The 20354-nt window shown below is 35.7% G+C and overlaps 3 protein-coding genes across 3 annotated transcripts in view; 1 reads left to right on the top strand and 2 right to left on the bottom strand.

The window, feature by feature from the left end:
* The window catches only part of LOC113066682 (uncharacterized), a 672150-nt gene that overhangs the window by 447373 nt on the left and 204423 nt on the right, over window positions 1-20354 (bottom strand). The window lies entirely within an intron of this gene.
* LOC113066704 (unique cartilage matrix-associated protein-like) lies at window positions 80-3099 on the bottom strand. The gene is made up of 5 exons (XM_026238679.1): window positions 3003-3099; window positions 2814-2870; window positions 2638-2733; window positions 1471-1569; window positions 80-390 (listed from the first exon to the last, which is right to left on the bottom strand). Exons 1-5 carry the CDS (start codon window positions 3058-3060, stop codon window positions 293-295), a joined length of 408 nt encoding a protein of 135 aa, XP_026094464.1. The 5' UTR covers window positions 3061-3099; the 3' UTR covers window positions 80-292.
* LOC113066691 (NADPH oxidase, EF-hand calcium binding domain 5) lies at window positions 11374-20080 on the top strand. Its single transcript, XM_026238658.1, has 15 exons — window positions 11374-11493; window positions 11576-11726; window positions 12543-12753; window positions 14643-14880; window positions 14947-15100; window positions 15754-15929; window positions 16202-16384; window positions 16497-16629; window positions 17568-17710; window positions 18697-18741; window positions 18878-19002; window positions 19093-19177; window positions 19473-19572; window positions 19649-19815; window positions 19894-20080. The coding sequence occupies exons 1-15, from the start codon at window positions 11374-11376 to the stop codon at window positions 20023-20025; spliced, it is 2163 nt and encodes a 720-aa protein (XP_026094443.1). The 3' UTR covers window positions 20026-20080.

Below are 20354 nucleotides of genomic sequence, written 5' to 3'. Positions count from 1 at the left end.
CACAAAACAAATAAAATTCACCAGAAGTGAAAGAAATTCTATGAAAAATAATACTTCTTAAAAATTTTTTTTTTTACAGATTTTCTGTAACTTGTGCAATGACTTGTGTCATTAAAGTGTGTGACGAAATGTAGGCTACAATCCATTTTAAACTAGCCATAAAAATAATAACTGGCGAGTATGAATATGAATAAATGTACATCTTTTTCGAGAACTATTATACATGGATTACATATGTTCTGCATGCATGAATACACAAATAAGACTAGCTCTCTACCCGTTATCCTCTGTTTTAGACCGTGTGTCGGTTGTACTCATAAGATGGGTCAAGGCCGTCGTAGTGAAACTCTCTCCACTGCTCCGTCTTCTCTCTGGTGCGCTCGTCTTGCTCTGGAGGAGAGGAAAAATGGAGGAATTTAGATTTTAACTCTGTATTCAGATATTTACACATAGGCCTACAGAGTACCAGATATAATATGTGTAAATATTGGATGCTATACTGCACTAACATGACCATGTACGCAATTAGCATGTGTACTATAGAAACATTAAAGGCAGAAGTATTTAAATAAAGCTTTATTACATGCTGTTAGTGGTGTATTATGTTACATATGAATATGATAACTGAATATGAAAATATTCTATTATATAACCTGTATATAGATCAGTCTTTGCTGTCTATTTTCCCCCCATTATATTTAAAAGTGTAAGCATGATATTAAAACTATATTAGAGCAAATATAGTGGATTATTTTTATTAAATTAAACCAAAAATTATTTTTATAAAAAAATACATTAAAAAAAACTTGAAATTATTAAATAAGGCATGCAATGTTACAATAAATAAATGAACATTATAATAAAAGCATAAGTCAATAAATAAATGTATCTATTAAAGATACCACCTGAAATTAAATATGCCTTGAAATGAAAAACCTCATGAAATACGAAAATTAAATGCACCTTGAAATAAAAAGAAAGCAAACAATATGAAAAAAGAAATCATGCCTAAAGAAAAGCCAGTACAAATATGTCAATTTTTCGATTGTCAAATTTTTTCGAATATGTCAAATTGTGATTTATACATCGTCTGAAAGCTGAATATATAAGCTTTCCATTTATGTATGGTTTAATAGAATCTGACAATATTTGGTCGAGATCAAACTATTTGACGATCTGGATGCATATTACCACTCAGAAAATAAGTTTTGATATATTTACAGTAGGAAATTTACAAAATATCTTCATGGAACATGATTTGAAATGAGTTAAACCTTAAAAATTTATATATATATATATCATTGTTTTGTTCTTAATTAGATTTGGTAAACCTGTTTTGTAAAATCCTACAAGGTTCAGCTAAGTTCATGCGTAATCCTGGGTAACTGATCTCAGAGCGCTACTACTAATGCTGCTTGATCCAATATGGCCGCCAGGTGAGTGATTTGAGTTGGCTCGCTGCACACTCACCGTCGTGCTCCTCTTCAGCGTGACTCTCAAACTCATTCCTCTGCTCCTCATGATACTCCCTCCTTCTCTCATCTGCGGCCAGCCTCTGTCTCTGCTCAGCTAATAAGACAACAAAATGTGAGAAGATAATAAAAGAAATAAGTGAGTTATAATGTTCAGAAGAACTTTTTTGTCGTTATTGTATCATATTTGAACTAAATATGGTTTATGTGAAATACACGGTTCATTTTCACTATTCATAACGAAAGGCTGTTTGTGATTACATCAGTGTTTGTATTACATAACAGGATCACCTGATTTGGTGTGACAGCAGCAGCGAATTATAAAATCCCAAACTGCATACTAATTTATTTTATTTTATTCTAAGTCCAAAAAAGCTATTTATGATTAAAATCCTCTTGTCCTGATCCTCTCCTCACCATTTTAATACACAGACTTGAATTTCCACAGGTGAGTCAAACATACTTTTTGGTGAGCCTATAACCATAAACTAACAATGTCAGACCAGGTCTAAGCCAAATGAAAAGCTTGAGAAACAGCAGAGCTCCTCCTCCGGCACTGGCAGGAGTTGAAGACTGAAGGCTGGTTTTCTCCAGCCTGTCCTGTGGTTCCTGCTATGTGCTGTGGTTCGCCGTCTTTACATTCCTCAGCTGGCTCAAAACACAGCACCTGTGTGGCCAGTGCTAGTCACGACTAAAAGGGCTCTTTATTACCGTTTTACACCAGCAAACCTGACCAAACATTCCCAGAAGCCACAGAAGTGACATGATTGATGACAATTTACTTTGCAAAACTTCAAATTGTGGTTAAGTAGTTTGTGGTCGTTAAGATTTATGTAAAGTTTTTGAATGAATTCTCTTTTGGTCACTAAAGCAGATTTTATTAGATTTTTTGGTAACATTATAAATGTATTTACTGTCACTTCGGATCAGCTGAATGCATCCTTGCTGAATAAAATAAGTGATTTATTTCAAAATCTGTCATTTGAATATTTATATATATATATTAATTTTTATTTTATATTATTATAAATATAAAATCCCCATTTGTATGCAGTTAGTCTCTCTACATCAAACATTCTGGACTGTCCATTGTAGGTGACAGTTGCTCTGGTGGTTGTGCTGGAATTCACATAAGGAGTTTTCACATAAGTACAAAAAGCCTCACCATTTATCTCATCTTGAGTTTTTACAGCCCTCCTGCCTCGTCGTTTGATGAAGCTGGAGGCATCTGCCTCTGGCATGAAGATCTTCCTCAGTGCACCTTTGGTGAAGAAGAACATTGATGAGGAGTAGAAACTCTTGACAAAGATCTACAGCAACATTGTGAAGGTTTTTGTTCACCTTGAGGACTGGCTGCCTTCTTATCTGACACAGCGGTGCTGTCGGCTCCATGGAGCACTGTAACAGAGGAAACACGGCTGAGGTAAGTCCAAAAGATATCCCACCCTTTCAAAGGACTATATGGTTCCCCACATTGGTAAATCAACACTTCCCTTGGTGAGAACAGTAAACCACAGTCTGGTTACTCACAGGTGATGATGGACAAAGCAACGAGACAGGTGAGAAGAAGAGGTCGCGTCCAGGACATTTTTAGATTTACCCGAGAAAGAGCAAAGAGAAAGCTGCAGGGACGTCCTGCCTGAGATTGGGGATTGGGTTTGTGGTGAATGGAATTTGACCAGGAGGGTGAAGAAGGGGTGGAGTCTTAGGAACGTCTTGTTTTTGAGGTGGGGGTGGCACTAGAAAGAAAGGTGGCTGGGATCAAGCTTTGCAGGATCTCACTTGAAACCAAGAGAGGACATGGGAAGGGGGCAGGGTTTTTTTGTTGTTGTTGTTGTTGTTGTTGTTGTTGTTTTTTGGCAAGACATTACTGCATAGGAAATGTATTAATAAATTTTTTTTTAAGGAATATGGGTAAAAATAAGGTTCCATTTGTTGGTTAACTACATACATAAACTAACAATAAAATACTTGTAACTCCTTTATTAATCTCAGTTCATATTAATTGCAAAACATTTACTAATACTATATTAAAATACACAGTTTTATTTGTTAATATTAATTAATGGACTTAATCTAACATGGGTTTTTGTTTACCAGGATTAATAAATACTGTAAATACTATTAATGTGTTAATTCATGTTAACTAATTAACCTTATTGTAAAGTTATTCTGTGGCATGATTCGAATATTTATTTATTTGTTTTTAAGAATACATTGTTTTCTTTAAAAATATACTGTATATATAATAATTTTTGTGATAATTATAGTTAATTATAGATAGGATAGTTATCTTAATTTGCTTTCTGATACCAAAGTCTTATTTGTACCCAACTACCTTATTTTACACTTCACGTTTCCCTTTATTTCCAACCCCAATAATATTCAAACCCTACATAACATTTCCCTCTTATAAGAATATAAACATTTCAGCAAATTAATTTAAGACCTGTTTCTGACTCCAGAGCTCCAAATATGTAGAGTGTGATCTAACACAAGGGGCTCCTCTCATGCCTCATGCCCCAGGCTGGAGAAAACGTCTGCGGTTCTGTGTTAACTTAGGGGTTTTTTAGCTGGAGTCTAGCCAACCTCCGGACGAAATCGTGATGGCCTGTTTCAGAGCGCCTGGGGCCTGGAGAAAACTGAGAAGTGAAAATATGTAACAGAGAGACTTTTAGAAAGACATAATATGTGTGTATGTGGTTGAATGGATGACAGAGAGAAAAGTTTTGAAGATGCTGCCAGATTATGTTGCACATGCCTGCTTAAAATGTTCCTCACTGTCACACATGCCAAAATTCCCTCAGACTCAAGGCTGTTGCACTGGGTAATCTTTGAAGTTACTGATGCATTGCAGACTTTCTGGAAGCTCAATGAAGGTAATATAGACAATAAATGGTTATTGAATATTTGCTCTTAGTATTCTTTGATCACTAAATTATTTAAAAATGCAAATAACATTAGTTTAGGGCTGATATTGCCAGCAACCACGCTCATTCACTGTCTGTCCTGGAGGGAGCGCTAACTGTCTAGAATTAATAGAATCCCAAACAGAATTGAAACAGCATTAATTACTAAATAATTGAAAAATGCAAGAATTTGGAACTTTTTATCAAATACGAGGATGTGTCTGTGAAGGATTATTTTATTTACAGTGAGATACCAATTGTAGTTTTCATTAATATTTAATATATTTAGTTTTCATAAATATTCCTGCGATGAATTGACTGACATTACTGAACCAATTTTGAATCGGTCTACTATATTATTATTTTATGTCACTCTAGGTCTGGGAAGCTCTTTATATCCTGAAAGAACTCGAATGCTGCTTGCACTGAGGATCAATGTTTTGGTCAAAGGGCTCAGCGGGGTTTCACTGGAGACGCTGCACAGCATGATCCAGGCCTTCAATGGTACATTAATGCATCCCTCATTATTTTAACTGAAGAGAGTACTGTTGGGGTTTTTGGTTCCTTTGGCAAGGCATATGAAACATGGTGTGCCATTTCAAAGATTACTTTTATGTTAGTTGGCTTGTCTTTGAAATAATTTTAGCAAAAGGTTTCTTTGAAATTCTCCCTCAAAAGAGTTTTACCAAAGCTGATATTTTACCGTTTTCTTTCATTTCTCTCACCAGCCTCTTGTTTATCGTATATCCCAGAGAAGGGTACGGTGGGTGCGAGCGGAGATCTTGCCTCATGGGAGAAAGCAAAATGTGGTAGCCCAAGAGCGGCTGGGTGGATGCCAAATACATGAGCACATATTCATTGGGTGCTTCGGTTGCAAAACTTTGTCCTAATGATAATGAAAGCAATGCATAAACGTATTTACTCCTCATTTAGCCTTTAAAGTCACATTTGACCTTTGTATTGCCTGCAGGTTAAGAGTAAATAGATTAATAAATAATAGATTGATTCACAGACCAGATCAGTGGTTCGGTAGTAATGTTCTGTGGTAAAAGATAAAAGGGTTGGTTATGTTTATCTCTGTCTGCAGGGGTTGGCTCTGATCAATGGGACTCAGATGATCACTTCTTTGGGAGCAGAGGCTGTGGAGAGAGCCGAGGCCATCGCCCGGCAGGCTGACATCATCGCTGCCTTGACCCTGGAAGTCCTTAAGGAGACCACCAAAGCCTTTGATAGTGGTGAGCTCGTGTAAACAAGTGATTGACGTTTTGGGTATGAGCACCGTATTTAGACGCTGTTCTCAGTTCTGCAGACAGAAACTGTAAACACTGCAGTAAGCTTTCAGACTTGTCAGACAAAACGTATTTGTGTAACACTGTCACACATATAAAGTCACAGTACCTTGTCAGAAATGCAGGCCTGCATCTGTTCTCTGAGAGTTTTGGGTTATGCGAGCACAGTCTCATATAAATGCATATAAATAATACGTCAGATAAAAACCAAAACTCATAGTATTGATATGCAAACATGGACTTTGGCATGTACAGTATGATACGCATCTACTCCATGGCTATTGGTTAGCATTACAAAGTTCAAGAGAGAATAACTTTAACCAAATACTAGAAGGTTTGATTTTGACATCGGTACTAAAGTCATGTTAACCATGAACTAAAACAGATAGGTTTCTTTCTGCAGTTTCAGAGAACAAAGTGCTTTGCCATGCCTCCTCTATTGACTCCCTGTCCACTAGTGCAGCCACGGAGGACCACGTGTCCATGGGAGGCTGGGCCGCACTAAAGCCCTCAGAGTGGTTGAGCACTTCAAGCAAGGTCCAAAACCTGATATCAGCCTACCATTTAGCTCAAATTGTTACTATAATGGTGCCCCCATTGGATTACCAAAGCACGAGAGCACAAAGTGTAGTAGTATTTAATATTTTCCATCAGAATCTCATCATGGCAAGTCATAACTGGTTTATAATAAAGTGAATTGGTGGCAAATTTGATAATCTCATTCATACATTTTCATACTACTTACTCCTACTGTGTGGTTGGGTTTAAGGGTGGACCTGCTTGCTTGCTTATTTTAACTGAATACATTTTTTTTTTAATGAACAATCATTTTGTGGCTAATTTGTATTAATTTATATGATCTTATTCATATGTTTTTGGATTCTGTTTATCCCCATTGTCAGTAAGGTTTAAAGGGATAGTTCACCTTCATTTGCTGGTCACATTGACTTGCATATTTTATTTATTTATTTCCCATTCTATGGAAGTCAATGGGGACCAGCAACTAAAGCTGAAGCATAGGAATATCTCACTGGCAATTTTTCAAATTAACATTATATTTTTTTAAGCATTTTGCTTCTAATATATTAACTTTAAAACATGATTTTAAAAAGCCTTGATTATTTAATTAGATTACCGTGTACATAATATTTTTTGTAAATACTGCTTATAAACCAAGTGCTCCTTCAATTATGTTATATACTAGAATTTTTTACACTACAGTTTAAAAAAAATTGTGTCACATGATGCTTGAGAAATCATTACAACATGCTGATTAGGAGCTCAAGAAACGTTTCTTATTAGTATAATTTTTGTTTTGAAAACTGTTGCTGCTTAATATTTTTGTGGAAACTTTGATGAATTTTTTTTCTTTGATAAATAGAAAGTGTGTTTCTTTCAAGTGTGGAGTGTTGCTGGGCCATACATTGAGAAAAACTGTATGGAATACATCCCAGAGTCCCGCCCCTCTTCCCCAACAGTCTTTGCTATGGAACTGCCCCAATCACCATGGAAGCAGGTCAGGCTGGAGTGACAGAGGATGGCATCCTGCTGATACTATCCTATAGTCTCACATTCAATGCATTGTGATGAATTTATATATACCATTTAAACTGTCTGCACATTTCAGCATGGTTCTCACAATTTATTGCTCCTTGAATGAAGTTCAAATATTCCACTTCTGCTGTAAGACTTGGTTGTATTTTTCCATCTGTTGATCCTTATGCAGTTTTTCCTTTTCTGAGTGAAATGAATAAAGGTCTTCTTTTATCAGTTTTGTGTTTCTTTTCCAATTTCACCCCCACTGACAGCAGAACAGAGTCTGAGTCATTCAGATTTTGAAACCAAACACTTGCATCGATCTAACCTTAAAGGACATTTTGATAGATGGAAGGACGTTGTTCTTTGTTTCTTGGTTCGCCGCCATGTGAAATACAGTAACAGTATATGTTTGTCTTTCCTTACATTGTTTTTGTGACTCCTCATCAGTTCCCTTTTGGCATTTTACTCAACATATCTATTTTAGATGAAATTTGTCTTGCAAGTCCATTGGAAAAGTAAAAGTACATGTGAAAACAATTATGTTATGATTCAGTTAGAAAATATGTAACGTTAATGTTAACTTACTTAACAAAACGTAGGCTCATCGTTTGCTAATATATTCATCGATGGTAATTGATTTATCTATGATGTGCGCAGCATTTTATACGTGCAGAGACATTTTATGTATATTAGAAAACTCATTCTAATTCATTCCCACTCTTCTTCGGTGGTAACTTAACCCAACTCCGTGCTTCCTGTAATGAGAGCTGTCAATCAAGGTACAAGGATGTCCCTGTGTGAAAGTGACCAATAATAAGAGGGTCAGTGCCCTCCTTGGTTTCCGCCCAGAAATTATCAAAACTCATGTAGACTCGAGGGAGCAGAAATCAGCTGAGCGAGCAGAAATCCACTGCGCGAGCAAAACAGCACTCCGCGAGAAAAAGCCCGCTGCGCGTGAACAGGATTCCACTGCACAAGCAGAGTTAACCTATGAGAGTATGCCAGGCGCTCGCTCGCAGCTACATGTACACCTCTCGGTTGTTGAATTTGTGCGCGAGTACTTTTATCATGCCAGCTGAAGGTTAATTTTTGCGTGTGTGAAATAACATAATGTGCTCGTGAGCATGTCTTACACACTCATAACGTTTGACAAAAAAATAATGCCATACGATGGGGGTATGTGACGAGTGGGGCGGGGCCGAGAGTCGTGGGAACAGGCGAGGCCGGTGGAGTGATTGGAGATGCGCGACACCTGCTCGACCCACAGGTCTCAAATCCTACGGAGGAGATGGAAGGATATAAAACTGGAGCGACAACAGTGAAGTACGAGATAGGTTCAGGGCTTGGCTTTATTTTGTGTTTGCTTTTTATTTGTGTGCAACAGTCGTCTGCGAGGGGCTGTTGCGCTGTTTTGTGTTTATTTTTGTAATTAAAGTTTCATTTTGATTGTCCGCCAGTTCCCGTCTCCTTCTTCCCGATGATTACGAAGGTTTTATTATTACACACACATTTCTTTGTTATGAGTGTTTTAAGATGAGTTTTCAGTCAATATAAATGTTAATTTATTATACAGTTTGGCTTCAGACTTGTAATATACAGGTGCATCTCAATAAATTAGAATGACATGGAAAAGTTCATTTATTTCAGTAATTCAACTCAAATTGTGAAACTTGTGTATTAAATAAATTCAATGCACACAGACTGAAGTAGTTTAAGTCTTGTTTTTTTTTTATTATGATAATTTTGGCTAATATTTAACAAAAACCCACTATCTCAACAAATTAGAATACTTCATAAGACCAATAATTATTTTATTTTTTTTGGACTTCTGGAAAGTATGATCATTTACTGTACATGTACTCAATACTTGGTAGGGGCTCCTTTTGCTTTAATTACTGCCTCAGTTCAGCGTGGCATGGAGGTGATCAGTTTGTGGCATTGCTGAGGTGGTCTGGAAGCCCAGGTTTCTTTGACAGTGGCCTTCATCTCATCTGCATTGTTTGGTCTCTTGTTTCTCGTGTTCCTCTTGACAATAGCCCATAGATTTTCTGGGGTTCAGGTCTGGTGAGTTTGCTGGCCAGTCAAGCATAATGCCATGGTCATTTAACCAACTTTTGGTGCTTTTGGAAGTGTGGGCAGGTGCCAAATCCTGCCGGAAAATGAAACCAGCATCTTCAGAAAGCTGGTCAGCAGAAGGAAGCATGAAGTGCTCCAGAATTTCTTGGTAAACGGGTGCAGTGACTTTGGTTTTCAAAAATCACAGTGGACCAACACCAGCAGATTACATTGACCCCAAATCATCACAGACTGTGGAAACACTGGACTTCAAACAACTTGGGCTATGAGCTTCTCCACCCTTCCTCCAGACTCTAGGACCTTGGTTTCCAAATGAAATACAAAACTTGCTCTCATCTGAAAAAAGGACTTTGGACCACTGGGCAACAGTGCAGTTCTTCTGCTCCTTAGCCCAGGTAAGACAGCTCTGATGTTGTCTGTGGTCCAGGAGTGGCTTAACAAGAGGAATGTGACAACTGTATCCCAATTCCTTGACACGTCTGTATGCCTTGACCCCAGCCTCAGTCCATTCCTTGTGAAGTTCGATCAAATTCTTGAATCGATTTTGCTTGACATTCCTCATAAGGCTATGGTTCTCTCGGTTGGTTGTGCATCTTTTTCTACAACACTTTTTCATTCCTCTCAACTTTGTTAACATGCTTGGATACAGCACTCTGTGAACAGCCAGCTTCTTTGGCAATGAATGTTTTTGGCTACTTGTGAAGGGTGTCAATGATTGTCTTCTTGACAACTGTCAGATCAGCAGTCTTCACCATGAGTGTGTAGCCCAGTGAACCAAACTGAGAGAACATTTTTAAGGCTCAGGAAACCTTTGCAGGTGTTTTCAGGTGATTAGCTGATTGACATGTCACCATATTCTAATTTGTTTTGTTAATTGGTGGGTTCTTGTTAAATGTGAGCCAAAATCATCACAATTAAAAGAACCAAAGACTTAAACTACTTCAGTGTGTGTGCATCGAATTTATTTAATACACAAGTTTCACAATTTGAGTTGAATTACTGAAATAAATTAACTTTTCCATGACATTTTAATTTATTGAGATGCACGTGTAAAGAAATGGATAAATGTCACATGGACAAATATTTTGTCCGTTTTTGCCATAGTACATGGTAGACAAAAAAGGAGCTTATTATTAGTGTTTAGCTGCGATCTAGTGATGAAAAGTGTAGTATTGATGATACTGAGGGCCGCCCAGCAGGCGCAGGGATGTCAGGGGCAGCTGCTGCTGTGTGTACGAGATACTGAACGTATGTCACAATACTGCCCAGCCTCCCTCTGTATATCTGCCTCTATTTCTCCTTTTTCCTTGGAAAGATAATTAACTGGACTCACTGCAACGGCAACAACTTGTTACTGCATTAAAATCTCTCCTTATCTTTTACATTTTTGTCTGTGAGTGCATTTTAATGAAAAACAAAAGGGGAATACTTGCAAAAGACAAAGACTGAGAAGATTTACATCTAAAGGTAATGATTTCTCTTGATGAAATGGGACACTGTGTACACCCAGATTATTGCTGCATTTGCTCTATCTAACATTTGTCTGTCTGTATGTGTTCTATGTTTGTGTATATACGTATGTATATAAATATATACACAGATAAATATATACTGGTCTATAAATACATAACACTACATATATTATTCCAATATATGCTTTCAAATTATTATTTAACAATAATGTGATTAATTTGTATTTTTAAACCATTATATGCATACATATATCAGTTATTCTATTTTTTTATTTACCAATTAAACCATTATTTACACGTACATTTATGCTAATACTAAATTATTCCTATCTAGATAAATATTGCTTTTGTCTTTTTACTTACAGGTTTTTAAAATGTAACCATGAGAACAAATATTAGTTGACTGGTAACATATTAAACTTATCAAACTTTCTTTTCAACCACTCTTCTGATGCTGTATGTTACAGTTGTCTGAAAAATATATGTTTCTCGCAAAGTGTTGTTTCCATGTATGTAGTTATGGATTAAATATGATTCTGAGAGGACAGTGGGAATGCATTTGTCTTATGAATTGATACTGTTAATACAGTGTGTGTGGACTGTGTGGAGCAGAGACATGAGTCTAGAAGAAGACACACGCTGGCTGGAGTGGGTCACCAAGCAGTTTGAGAGTATTGCAGGAGATGACAAAGAAATCGACCTGGATGAGTTTAAAACAGCTCTGAAAGTAAAAGAGGTGAGCTTACCGATCCGAAGTTATTATCTTATTCAAAGATCTCAATTTGATCATCTTTTCTCTCCTGTTTTTGTTGTTGTAGTCATTTTTTGCGGAGAGGTTTTTCGCCTTGTTTGACTCTGATGGCAGCAGCTCTATCAGTCTGGATGAACTTCTCGAGGCTTTAGAGCTTTTGATCCATGGCAGTGAGACAGACAAACTACACTTCCTCTTCCAGGTCTATGATGTGGATGGTAAGGTGGACAGCACATCATTTTAGAATTCAGTGGTAGATTGTATTACATTCAAATTATAACTAGAATAATTGAAAACAAGTTAAATAACGACTTAAAGAATTAAACAATGTAATATGATTTCAAATGTTTAACTGCTAAAAATAGATTCTGCATCGAGGAAATTAAATCTTTGTTACATATTTATATATTTTGTTTCTTTAAAAAAACATAAATGCATTAACATGTGACACCAAAAAATATCTTGGGAGAATAATCACGATTAATGTATTAACAGCTCTTAGCACAAGACAATTTTTTTTTTTTTTTATAAATTATTAAAAATCTCAGAATATTGACAATAGAGTTACAACTGAGTTTAAGAAGTGCTCCCATTATGCATTTTTGTCTTACTTATTGTGTTTTCAAAAAGTGATTTACACAAGTAAGAAAAATTTCCTGGTCCACGTACGTTTTGACCATTTCATTTCTTATTCGGAAAGGAATAAAAAATGGAAAGTTTTACTGGGCTAAAATGTTTTGTGCAAAGTGGTTTATTGCTTAATTTGGCTATATTGTGTGTTAACAAAATCAAGCAAATAAAGTACTTCAAATTGAATGTACTTAAGGGTTAAGAGAGAAAGATTTATTCACGTATTGGCCTATATCTTGCTGCGTTCCTGGGCACAATATTCCTCTTGATTGGCTGACAGAAATTTTGTGCCATAAACAACAATGTTGATCCAGAAACATGTTATTCTTGCCTCACATCCTACACTTTGTTAAACACTCTGCGGTAAACCATTAATTCAATTTTTGTGTTGACTTGTCATGTAGGCAGTGGTTCCATAGACCCAGATGAGTTACGTACAGTTCTGAAATCCTGTCTGAGTGAAAGTGCAATCTCACTTCCCGAGGAAAAGCTGGATGACCTGACGCTGGCGCTGTTTGAATCTGCCGATAAAGATAACAGCGGCTCTATCACGTTTGAAGAGCTGAAGGCAGAGCTGGAGAACTTTCCTGAGGTTATGGAGAACCTCACCATCAGGTGAGACATGATTACGCAATATCACAAGATCACTGGTTTTCTGATCAATAGCACAACTGCGAATATATTTTTCATATTACAGTTCAGCGAGAAAGAAGTTAATACTATTACTAATACTACTATTATATTTTGAATACAGGTTTGCCAGTTTCTTTTTTTTTTGGCAACAAAAATGGTATCAAATAAAGTCAATTATTGTACATGTCTGAGCAACACAATAGCGGCGTTCCATTAATGAACGTTTGAGTGTTTCGAATGAATCAGATGACAGAATGATTCAATGACTCACTCATAAAAAAATGTTTAGATCCTGAATGAATCAGCATTTTTTAATCATTTGAGTGGATGGTCTATTCAGACTTATATATATATATATATATATAGTGGCTGGACTATTGCAATGCTCTCTTGGCAAGTCTTCCAGCCAATTCTATCAAATCTTTACAATTAATTCAGAACGCGGCAGCAGGATTAATTTTTAATGAGCCAAAAAGAATACACGTCACACCTCTGTTTATCAATTTGCACTGGCTTCCAATAGCTGCTTGCAGAAAATTCAAGGCATTGATGTTTGCCTACAAAACTACCACTGGCTCTGCACCCATTTACCTAAATGTGTTATTTCAGACTTATGTGCCCTCTAGAAGCTTGCGTTCTGCAAGTGAACGTCGCTTGATTATGCCATCCCAAAGAAGCACAAAGTCACTTTTACAGACTTTTAAATTAAATGTTCCCTTCTGGTGGAATGAACTCCCCAACTCAATCCGGACAGCTGAGTCCTTAGCCATCTTCAAGAATCGGCTTAAAACCCATCTCTTCCATCTTTATTTGACCTGATCTAGCTTTAACACTCACTATTCTAATTCTATTCTTGAAAAAATCTAACTACCTTTCTAATCTTTTTGTATTCTATTTTCTTTTCATTTATTATGCAATTGTATATGTATGTGTGTGTGTGTGTGTGTGTATGTGTAAAGACCTCTAACAAGCTTGCTCTATTCTTTTTTATTTTTATTTTTTTATTCTATCTGTTTTCTTTTTATTTATTATATTATTTAAAATCCCATGCTATGTGTACGGTGTTAACCTAACTGAGACTTGTTATAGCACTTATATATCATTGTTTTTTTTTTTTTGATTGCTTCCACTGTCTTCATCTGTAAGTCGCTTTGGATAAAAGCGTCTGCTAAATGAATAAATGAATAAATCAATGACTCACTCATAAAGACAACTTGTTTTGTTCCAAAATGAATCTGTTTTTTTAACGGTTGAATGAATGATTCATAGACTCTCTCATTAAGACATCCCCCACTGGCATAGAGATGTATAGGTGCCACAGTCAATAACTTATTGACTTTCAATTTTAACTTGTTAAAAACATGTTTAACAGTGATTCCTGATGTATGATGTATGATGTATTCCTGAATAATAAATTACCCATGATTCCACCGGTCAGAGAATCAAAGCAAATTGTGCCAAAATAGTGCCCATCCACTCCCATAAAGCACTGTGAATAATATGATATAGTTAGTCTATCTTATAATCGCATCTGTATCTATAAACATATTTGCTAAACTAAACTAAACTAAATATGTTGTTTATGTATACACATTATCATTAAATCAGTAATTTAACATGTATCTGTCATTTTTAATTTGCAGTGATTTATGGATTGAAGTTATTTATCTCATTAAAGCTGCTACATAAAATCTTTTGTCCAATTTTCAAATTTTGTTTTGGTTTGAATCAAAGTTTGCAATGTTATGATTCACCTCGTAGATAGTAACTCTTTACCAACTTATCCCTATGTACTCAAAAATAATGCTCCAAAATTTGTTAGCAAAATTACCAAAAAATAAATAAATTCTGCATTCTCTGTTTTCACTCAGTGCCGCCAACTGGCTGAAACCTCCCAATCTGGAGCAGAAGAAATGCAAGACTCCTCGTTACCTGACGCGGGCGTACTGGCACAACAACAGCCGCAAGCTGCTCTTCCTCTGCCTGTATGCCGTCCTGAATGTGCTCCTCTTCATCATCGCGATGCTAAAGAATGTGCATGGAGGACCCTGGTTCATGGTGGCCAGGGGCTGCGGCCAATGTCTCAACCTCAACTGCACTTTTGTTATGGTGAGTTGAACTCCTGAATTCATTTAATGCTTCATTTTCCTGTAGTGAAAGGGTTTTGTCTTGCAGGTGCTGATGTTAAGGCGTTGTCTGACGTGGCTACGTGCCACTTGGGTGGTGAAGGTCTTACCTCTGGACCAAAACATTCTACTGCATCAGATCGTGGGCTACGCCATCTTGATCTTCAGCATTGTACATACTGGTGCTCACGTCATGAACTTTGGTAAACTTTAATAAACTTATTAACAAATTCAGTTAAAGGAATAGTTTTTAGGGATATTTTTAGGGCCCGAACAACATTGGACTCCATTGATGTTCATTCTATGGACAAAAAAGTAAACATGAAGTAAACATGAATTTTAATTACCTGTAATACAACTTATTACATTGTAATACATGACAATAATAAATATAGATCTTAAACTCAAGAAAGAAAAAGCATTCAGTCCAGAATTAAATATGGAAAAATTTGTAATTTGTTACAGTTGCTGATATATATATATGGCCAAAAATTAAGATAAAATTCTGGTAGTCTGTATTGCAAATCAATGAGGTCTTAATAACAGTATATCAGACTACTTACATAAAATGCATATAAATATCAGTTGTCACTGTTTATTTCCCAATAATCTAATTAATTTCTTAATAAGCTGATATTTAAATAAAATCATATTTAATACATCAAAAATTATGCATGGATAATTAAGTAAGCCTAAGTTGCTTTAGTCCAGTTTTCGTCCTGAAATAAAAGATTGCATATCATGTATGATATGTAGGCTTTATAGGGTTAAATTGAGTGTGTAAAGTCTATAACTGTAATAAAAGCAACATAATAATAGAAAATATTTCTCAATTTCCCTTTCTCTCTGTTTTTAGCCCGAATGTCTCAGACTGATGGTATGTATCAGCTGTGGGAGTATCTTCTCACCATCCGTCCTGGGATTGGGTGGGTCAATGGCACGGCCTCCATCACAGGCGTCATTTTGCAGGTTCTCATCTGTTTAATGGTGGTGTGTTCCAGCACATTCGTCAGACGCAGCGGTCATTTTGAGGTGATGACTTGCTGATTTAATTTATGAGAAGCAAGAATGTGCACATGGTTGCTTCTGTGAACATCTGTTGGTTTGGAAAATGTGGAGCTGAAAAAGAAGATTATTTCAAGACCATTAAAATCAAGTTAGCAAAGAATCAGGTTGCACTTTATTTTACAGTCCTGTTTGCAAATTGCAGCACATCATTTCAGCCATATATACCAACAAACAAATACCATTCAGATGTGCTTTGTCAAAGCATATGTTCAAGGAAAAGGTTTGTTTTTGTGTAGGTGTTCTACTGGTCCCATCTTTCTTACATCTGGGTTTGGGCCCTGTTGATTGTCCACTGTGCAAACTTTTGGAAATGGTTTGTCGTGCCAGGAGTGGTGTTCCTCATTGAGAAAGTTGTTGGAATAGCTGTGTCCCGCATGGGTGGGCTATACATAGTTGAAGTCAACTTATTGCCCTCAAAGGTATAAATCTGAGCCAATGTACATATTTTGGTGTATTTTGTTTACTGGAACATTTAGTAAGTCATCCATGCTGAAAGCTTCACCTCTTCTGCCATTTATTTGTGTTTTGAAGGTAACACATTTGGTAATCAAGAGGCCTCCATTCTTTCACTTCAAACCTGGGGATTATGTGTATATAAACATTCCTGTTATCGCCAAGTATGAGTGGCATCCGTTCACCATCAGCAGCGCTCCTGAGCAGCAAGGTAAAACAACTACAAAGCATACAGTTATGTTATTCTTGCACCCTTCTATTAGATTGCAGAGATTTGCTTATATTTTAGTTGTATGCGCATTTAAATGCAATTAAAATGCATTGCAGAAAAATCAACTTTTTCAATGCTTTTTCTTTCTTTCTTTGTTTGCAGTAAAATAATCTAAACTGCAGAATCTGAGACTTGTTTTCAGACCGTCTTTCTTGACGTGCTGTTTTTTTTTCTTACTAAAACAAAACGTTTTTTTTCTAACAAAGCAAAAGAAAAATAAAATAGATTTACACAAAAAATTTCACAAGGCAAATGTTTAACACTTAGATTTGTTTTTTTTAACAAGTCTGAGACTTATTTTCAGACATTCTGTCTTAAGTTAAGTTTTCTTGCAAAACATTTTTTTATAAACAGAACAAGAATTTTACACAAAACTAAATTTACACAACAATGCAAAAGTTTAACAAAATAAGATTTTTAACCAAATCTGAGAATAAATCTGTCTTAAAACATCAAAGCAAAAAAACTGCACATAAAAATCAAATGTTTAAAACAATAAGATTTGTGTTTTTAAATCTCAGACTTGTTTTCAGACATTATGTCTTGACTTAAGTTTATTTTTCTTACAAAATAGGAAAATTTTAATAACAAAACAGAACAATAGTTTTATACGAAACAAAATTTACACAACAAAACAAATGTTTAACAAAATAAGAATTTTTAAGCAAATCTGAGAATAAAATGTCTTAAAAAAAAAAAAATTTGCACGCTAAATGCAAATGTTTAAAACAATGACATTTGATTTCAACAAATCTAAGATTTCTTTTTTAAGTTTATTTTTCTTACAAAAACAATACATTTGAAATAAACAAACTGCATGTAACTGTCTGCCGTGATTAAAGGTTTCCAAGCTGAATCATATTCCCTCAAACAAACAGATATGCTGTGGCTCCATATTCGTTCTATGGGCCAGTGGACAAACCGTCTGTATGAGTATTTCAGACAGCCAGAATGTCAGACCATTAGCAACAAGAGGCTCACCGCTAGCCTGAGGAACAAACACCACGAGAGCAGAACACAGGTCTTGTCTTTTCTACATCATCCACAGAAGCTGTGTGTGACATTCTGTCAATAGTGACAGAAGTTCATTAGTTCTTTATAGGTGGGGTCATTTTGTAAACACACCATTGATAATATAGTACCAAGACTCTCTTTCTTTTACTATATCAGTGGGTTCTCTCCAGTACTTTTTTTTTTGGGGGGGGGGGGGGGTATTGCCATTTAATCTTATGGAAAGACAAGTTCATATTGCAAAGTAAGAACTTCAAACAAGTTTTATAAAATAGACATTTACATGTCATCTTCTTCATTCAATTCAATTCAATTCAGTTCAAGTTTATTTGTATAGCGCTTTTTACAATACAAATTGTTACAAAGCAACAATATTTAGTAATAGCTTATAAGTGGTGACTGTCAGTTTGTGCATATATGACAGGATTTGTAGAACAATTTATACAAGTCGTAGTCAGCCAGATGATGAACATTATTAATATTATTCATGTCAATGTTATTTTGTATCATTAAGGTACTATTATAGTTTATTTTAAATTAGTTAAAATTTTTATGTTTACAGTTTCATTTTCATTTAGCTGTACATATATATATATATATATATATATATATATATATATATATATATATATATATATATATATATATGTATATATATATATATATATACTCAAGTAATGAAAATCTTTTTTATGGTTTAAGTTTTAGTAAACGATATAAACTCTTCTCCATGCAGAATGACATTTTTAAGTCCACATGCTGCAACAAAACTGAGGCGTCTAATAAGGATGATGATGTTGAACTGACCATGTACCGGACAAGTGGAACACGAACAAACTCCCAGACGCCCGTCAGTGACCCAGTAGCCCAGACAGAACTGGGAGATGCCTCTCCGGATACTAGAGAAGTGAGTTTCTGTCTGAACAAAGCAGAACATATATGTTCCATTACATGTAAGATACACATTAGCCTGACTTATTTTCTGTTGTCTTCCAGCTTCCAGCTAAATTAAATGAAAATCACAGATATTGTAACATTAAGGTACTTAATTCATTTTAATGTCTCCAGTTCCATGGTACTTGATTCCTAACACTCACCACTTATTTATTCAAAGTAATTGTCATACAAGGAATTGTAAACCTTTAGGAATGTGTTTTTTTGTTTGTTTGTTTGTTAGTGCTATGTGGATGGACCTTTTGGCACCCCGACCCGACAGATCTTTACATCTGAACATGCAGTGCTTATTGGCGCTGGAATCGGCATTACTCCCTTTGCATCCATTTTGCAGAGTATTATGTGCCGGTAAGACTAAAGTTTTCTTTGCATAAAAAACCCCAAATGCAAAATTTTTTTAATTGTATGTAACATTTTTTTTTTTTTTTTTTATTTCAGTTATCACATGAGAAAGCAAAACTGCCCCAACTTCAACTATTCCAGGTGTGAAGCCATAAAAGACAATGAAATGAAACTGAGGAAGGTGAGAGTGGTGATCAGTCAAATGGAAACTAGAATAAAAAGCAGAAAAAAATTATTTCAGCAAATTGTCATTTTCTAGGACAACTATTCCTATAAGCTCAGATGCTGTCTTAAATGATTAAGTAATCAATCTGGCTGTACAAGTCAGTTCAACTCATTTTTTTAATCTTGACTTGTTGATTCTCATAGTTGAAATTGGCTCAATTAAAACATGCATATATAGATAGCATTAAAGCTAATAAACATGAACAACTTCAATCTTATGAAGTTTGTAAATATCTTCTAACTTCCTCCAGGTGGACTTCATTTGGATCAACCGAGATCAGAAATCCTTTGAGTGGTTTGTGAGTCTCTTGACCAAGCTGGAGATGGAGCAGGCAGATGAAGAGCCAGAGGGTAAGGGAGAACCGAAGAAGAGGGCGATAGGGTTGGCACTGAAGTGGCCAATCATGCTTGTTTTTTATGTTTTCAGGCCGGTTTTTGGAGATGCACATGTACATGACATCAGCCCTCGGTAAGAATGATATGAAGGCCATTGGTCTGCAGATGGCTCTGGATCTGCTGGCCAAGAAAGAGAAGAGAGATTCCATCACCGGGCTTCGCACACGTACACAGCCAGGCAGACCCGATTGGGCCAAAGTATGAAAAGATATTCTGTTCTATTCTGTTCTATTCCCCCTAATATCTTTCATTATCAGTGTTTAAATGCATTTTCAGGTTTTCCAGAAGGTGTCTGAGGAAAAGAAAGGAAAGGTTCGTGTGTTTTACTGCGGTTCTCCTGCTCTGGCCAAAGCCATCAAGGCCCAGTGCGAGCATTTCGGCTTCAACTTCTACAAAGAAAATTTCTGAAGAATTTACAACATTTAATTTGCTTAGAATCTAACCAATAATAAGAAATAATCTGATATTCTGTATCTAATCTGATGTTGTCGGTGTGTCTGATATTGTACACTTTGCAAAGCTCATATTATGGTTTCATTTATTGCAGTGTTTTTGTAAGTAACCTTTTAACACCTTTAATGAACTTATATTTGTTTATTATTATTTTTTTATTATTACTATTATTTTAGAAATGCCCTTTCTGATTATTATGCATCATGTAAAAGTTTTTCTTTTCTCCAGTATGTTTGTGTCATGTAAATAACAGTATAAAGTTATTTACTCTAGAATGTACAGTA

Source organism: Carassius auratus, chromosome 50 (genome assembly GCF_003368295.1).
Source record: "Carassius auratus strain Wakin chromosome 50, ASM336829v1, whole genome shotgun sequence".
NCBI lineage: Eukaryota > Metazoa > Chordata > Actinopteri > Cypriniformes > Cyprinidae > Carassius > Carassius auratus.
This window is presented reverse-complemented; position numbering and strand designations above follow the sequence as displayed.

Bases quoted from the DNA above. Each gene is read 5' to 3' on its own strand.
- LOC113066691 (XM_026238658.1), top strand. From the start codon at position 11,374: ATGAGTCTAGAAGAAGACACACGCTGGCTGGAGTGGGTCACCAAGCAG. The intron at 19,003-19,092 runs GTAAGACTAAAG...TTTTTATTTCAG, and splicing joins TTGCAGAGTATTATGTGCCG to TTATCACATGAGAAAGCAAA. The intron at 19,573-19,648 runs GTAAGGGAGAAC...TTATGTTTTCAG, and splicing joins GGCAGATGAAGAGCCAGAGG to GCCGGTTTTTGGAGATGCAC.
- LOC113066704 (XM_026238679.1), bottom strand. From the start codon at position 3,060: ATGTCCTGGACGCGACCTCTTCTTCTCACCTGTCTCGTTGCTTTGTCC. The intron at 2,871-3,002 runs GTGAGTAACCAG...CCTCTGTTACAG, and splicing joins TGCTTTGTCCATCATCACCT to TGCTCCATGGAGCCGACAGC. The intron at 391-1,470 runs GTGAGTGTGCAG...CCTCTCCTCCAG, and splicing joins CGCTGAAGAGGAGCACGACG to AGCAAGACGAGCGCACCAGA.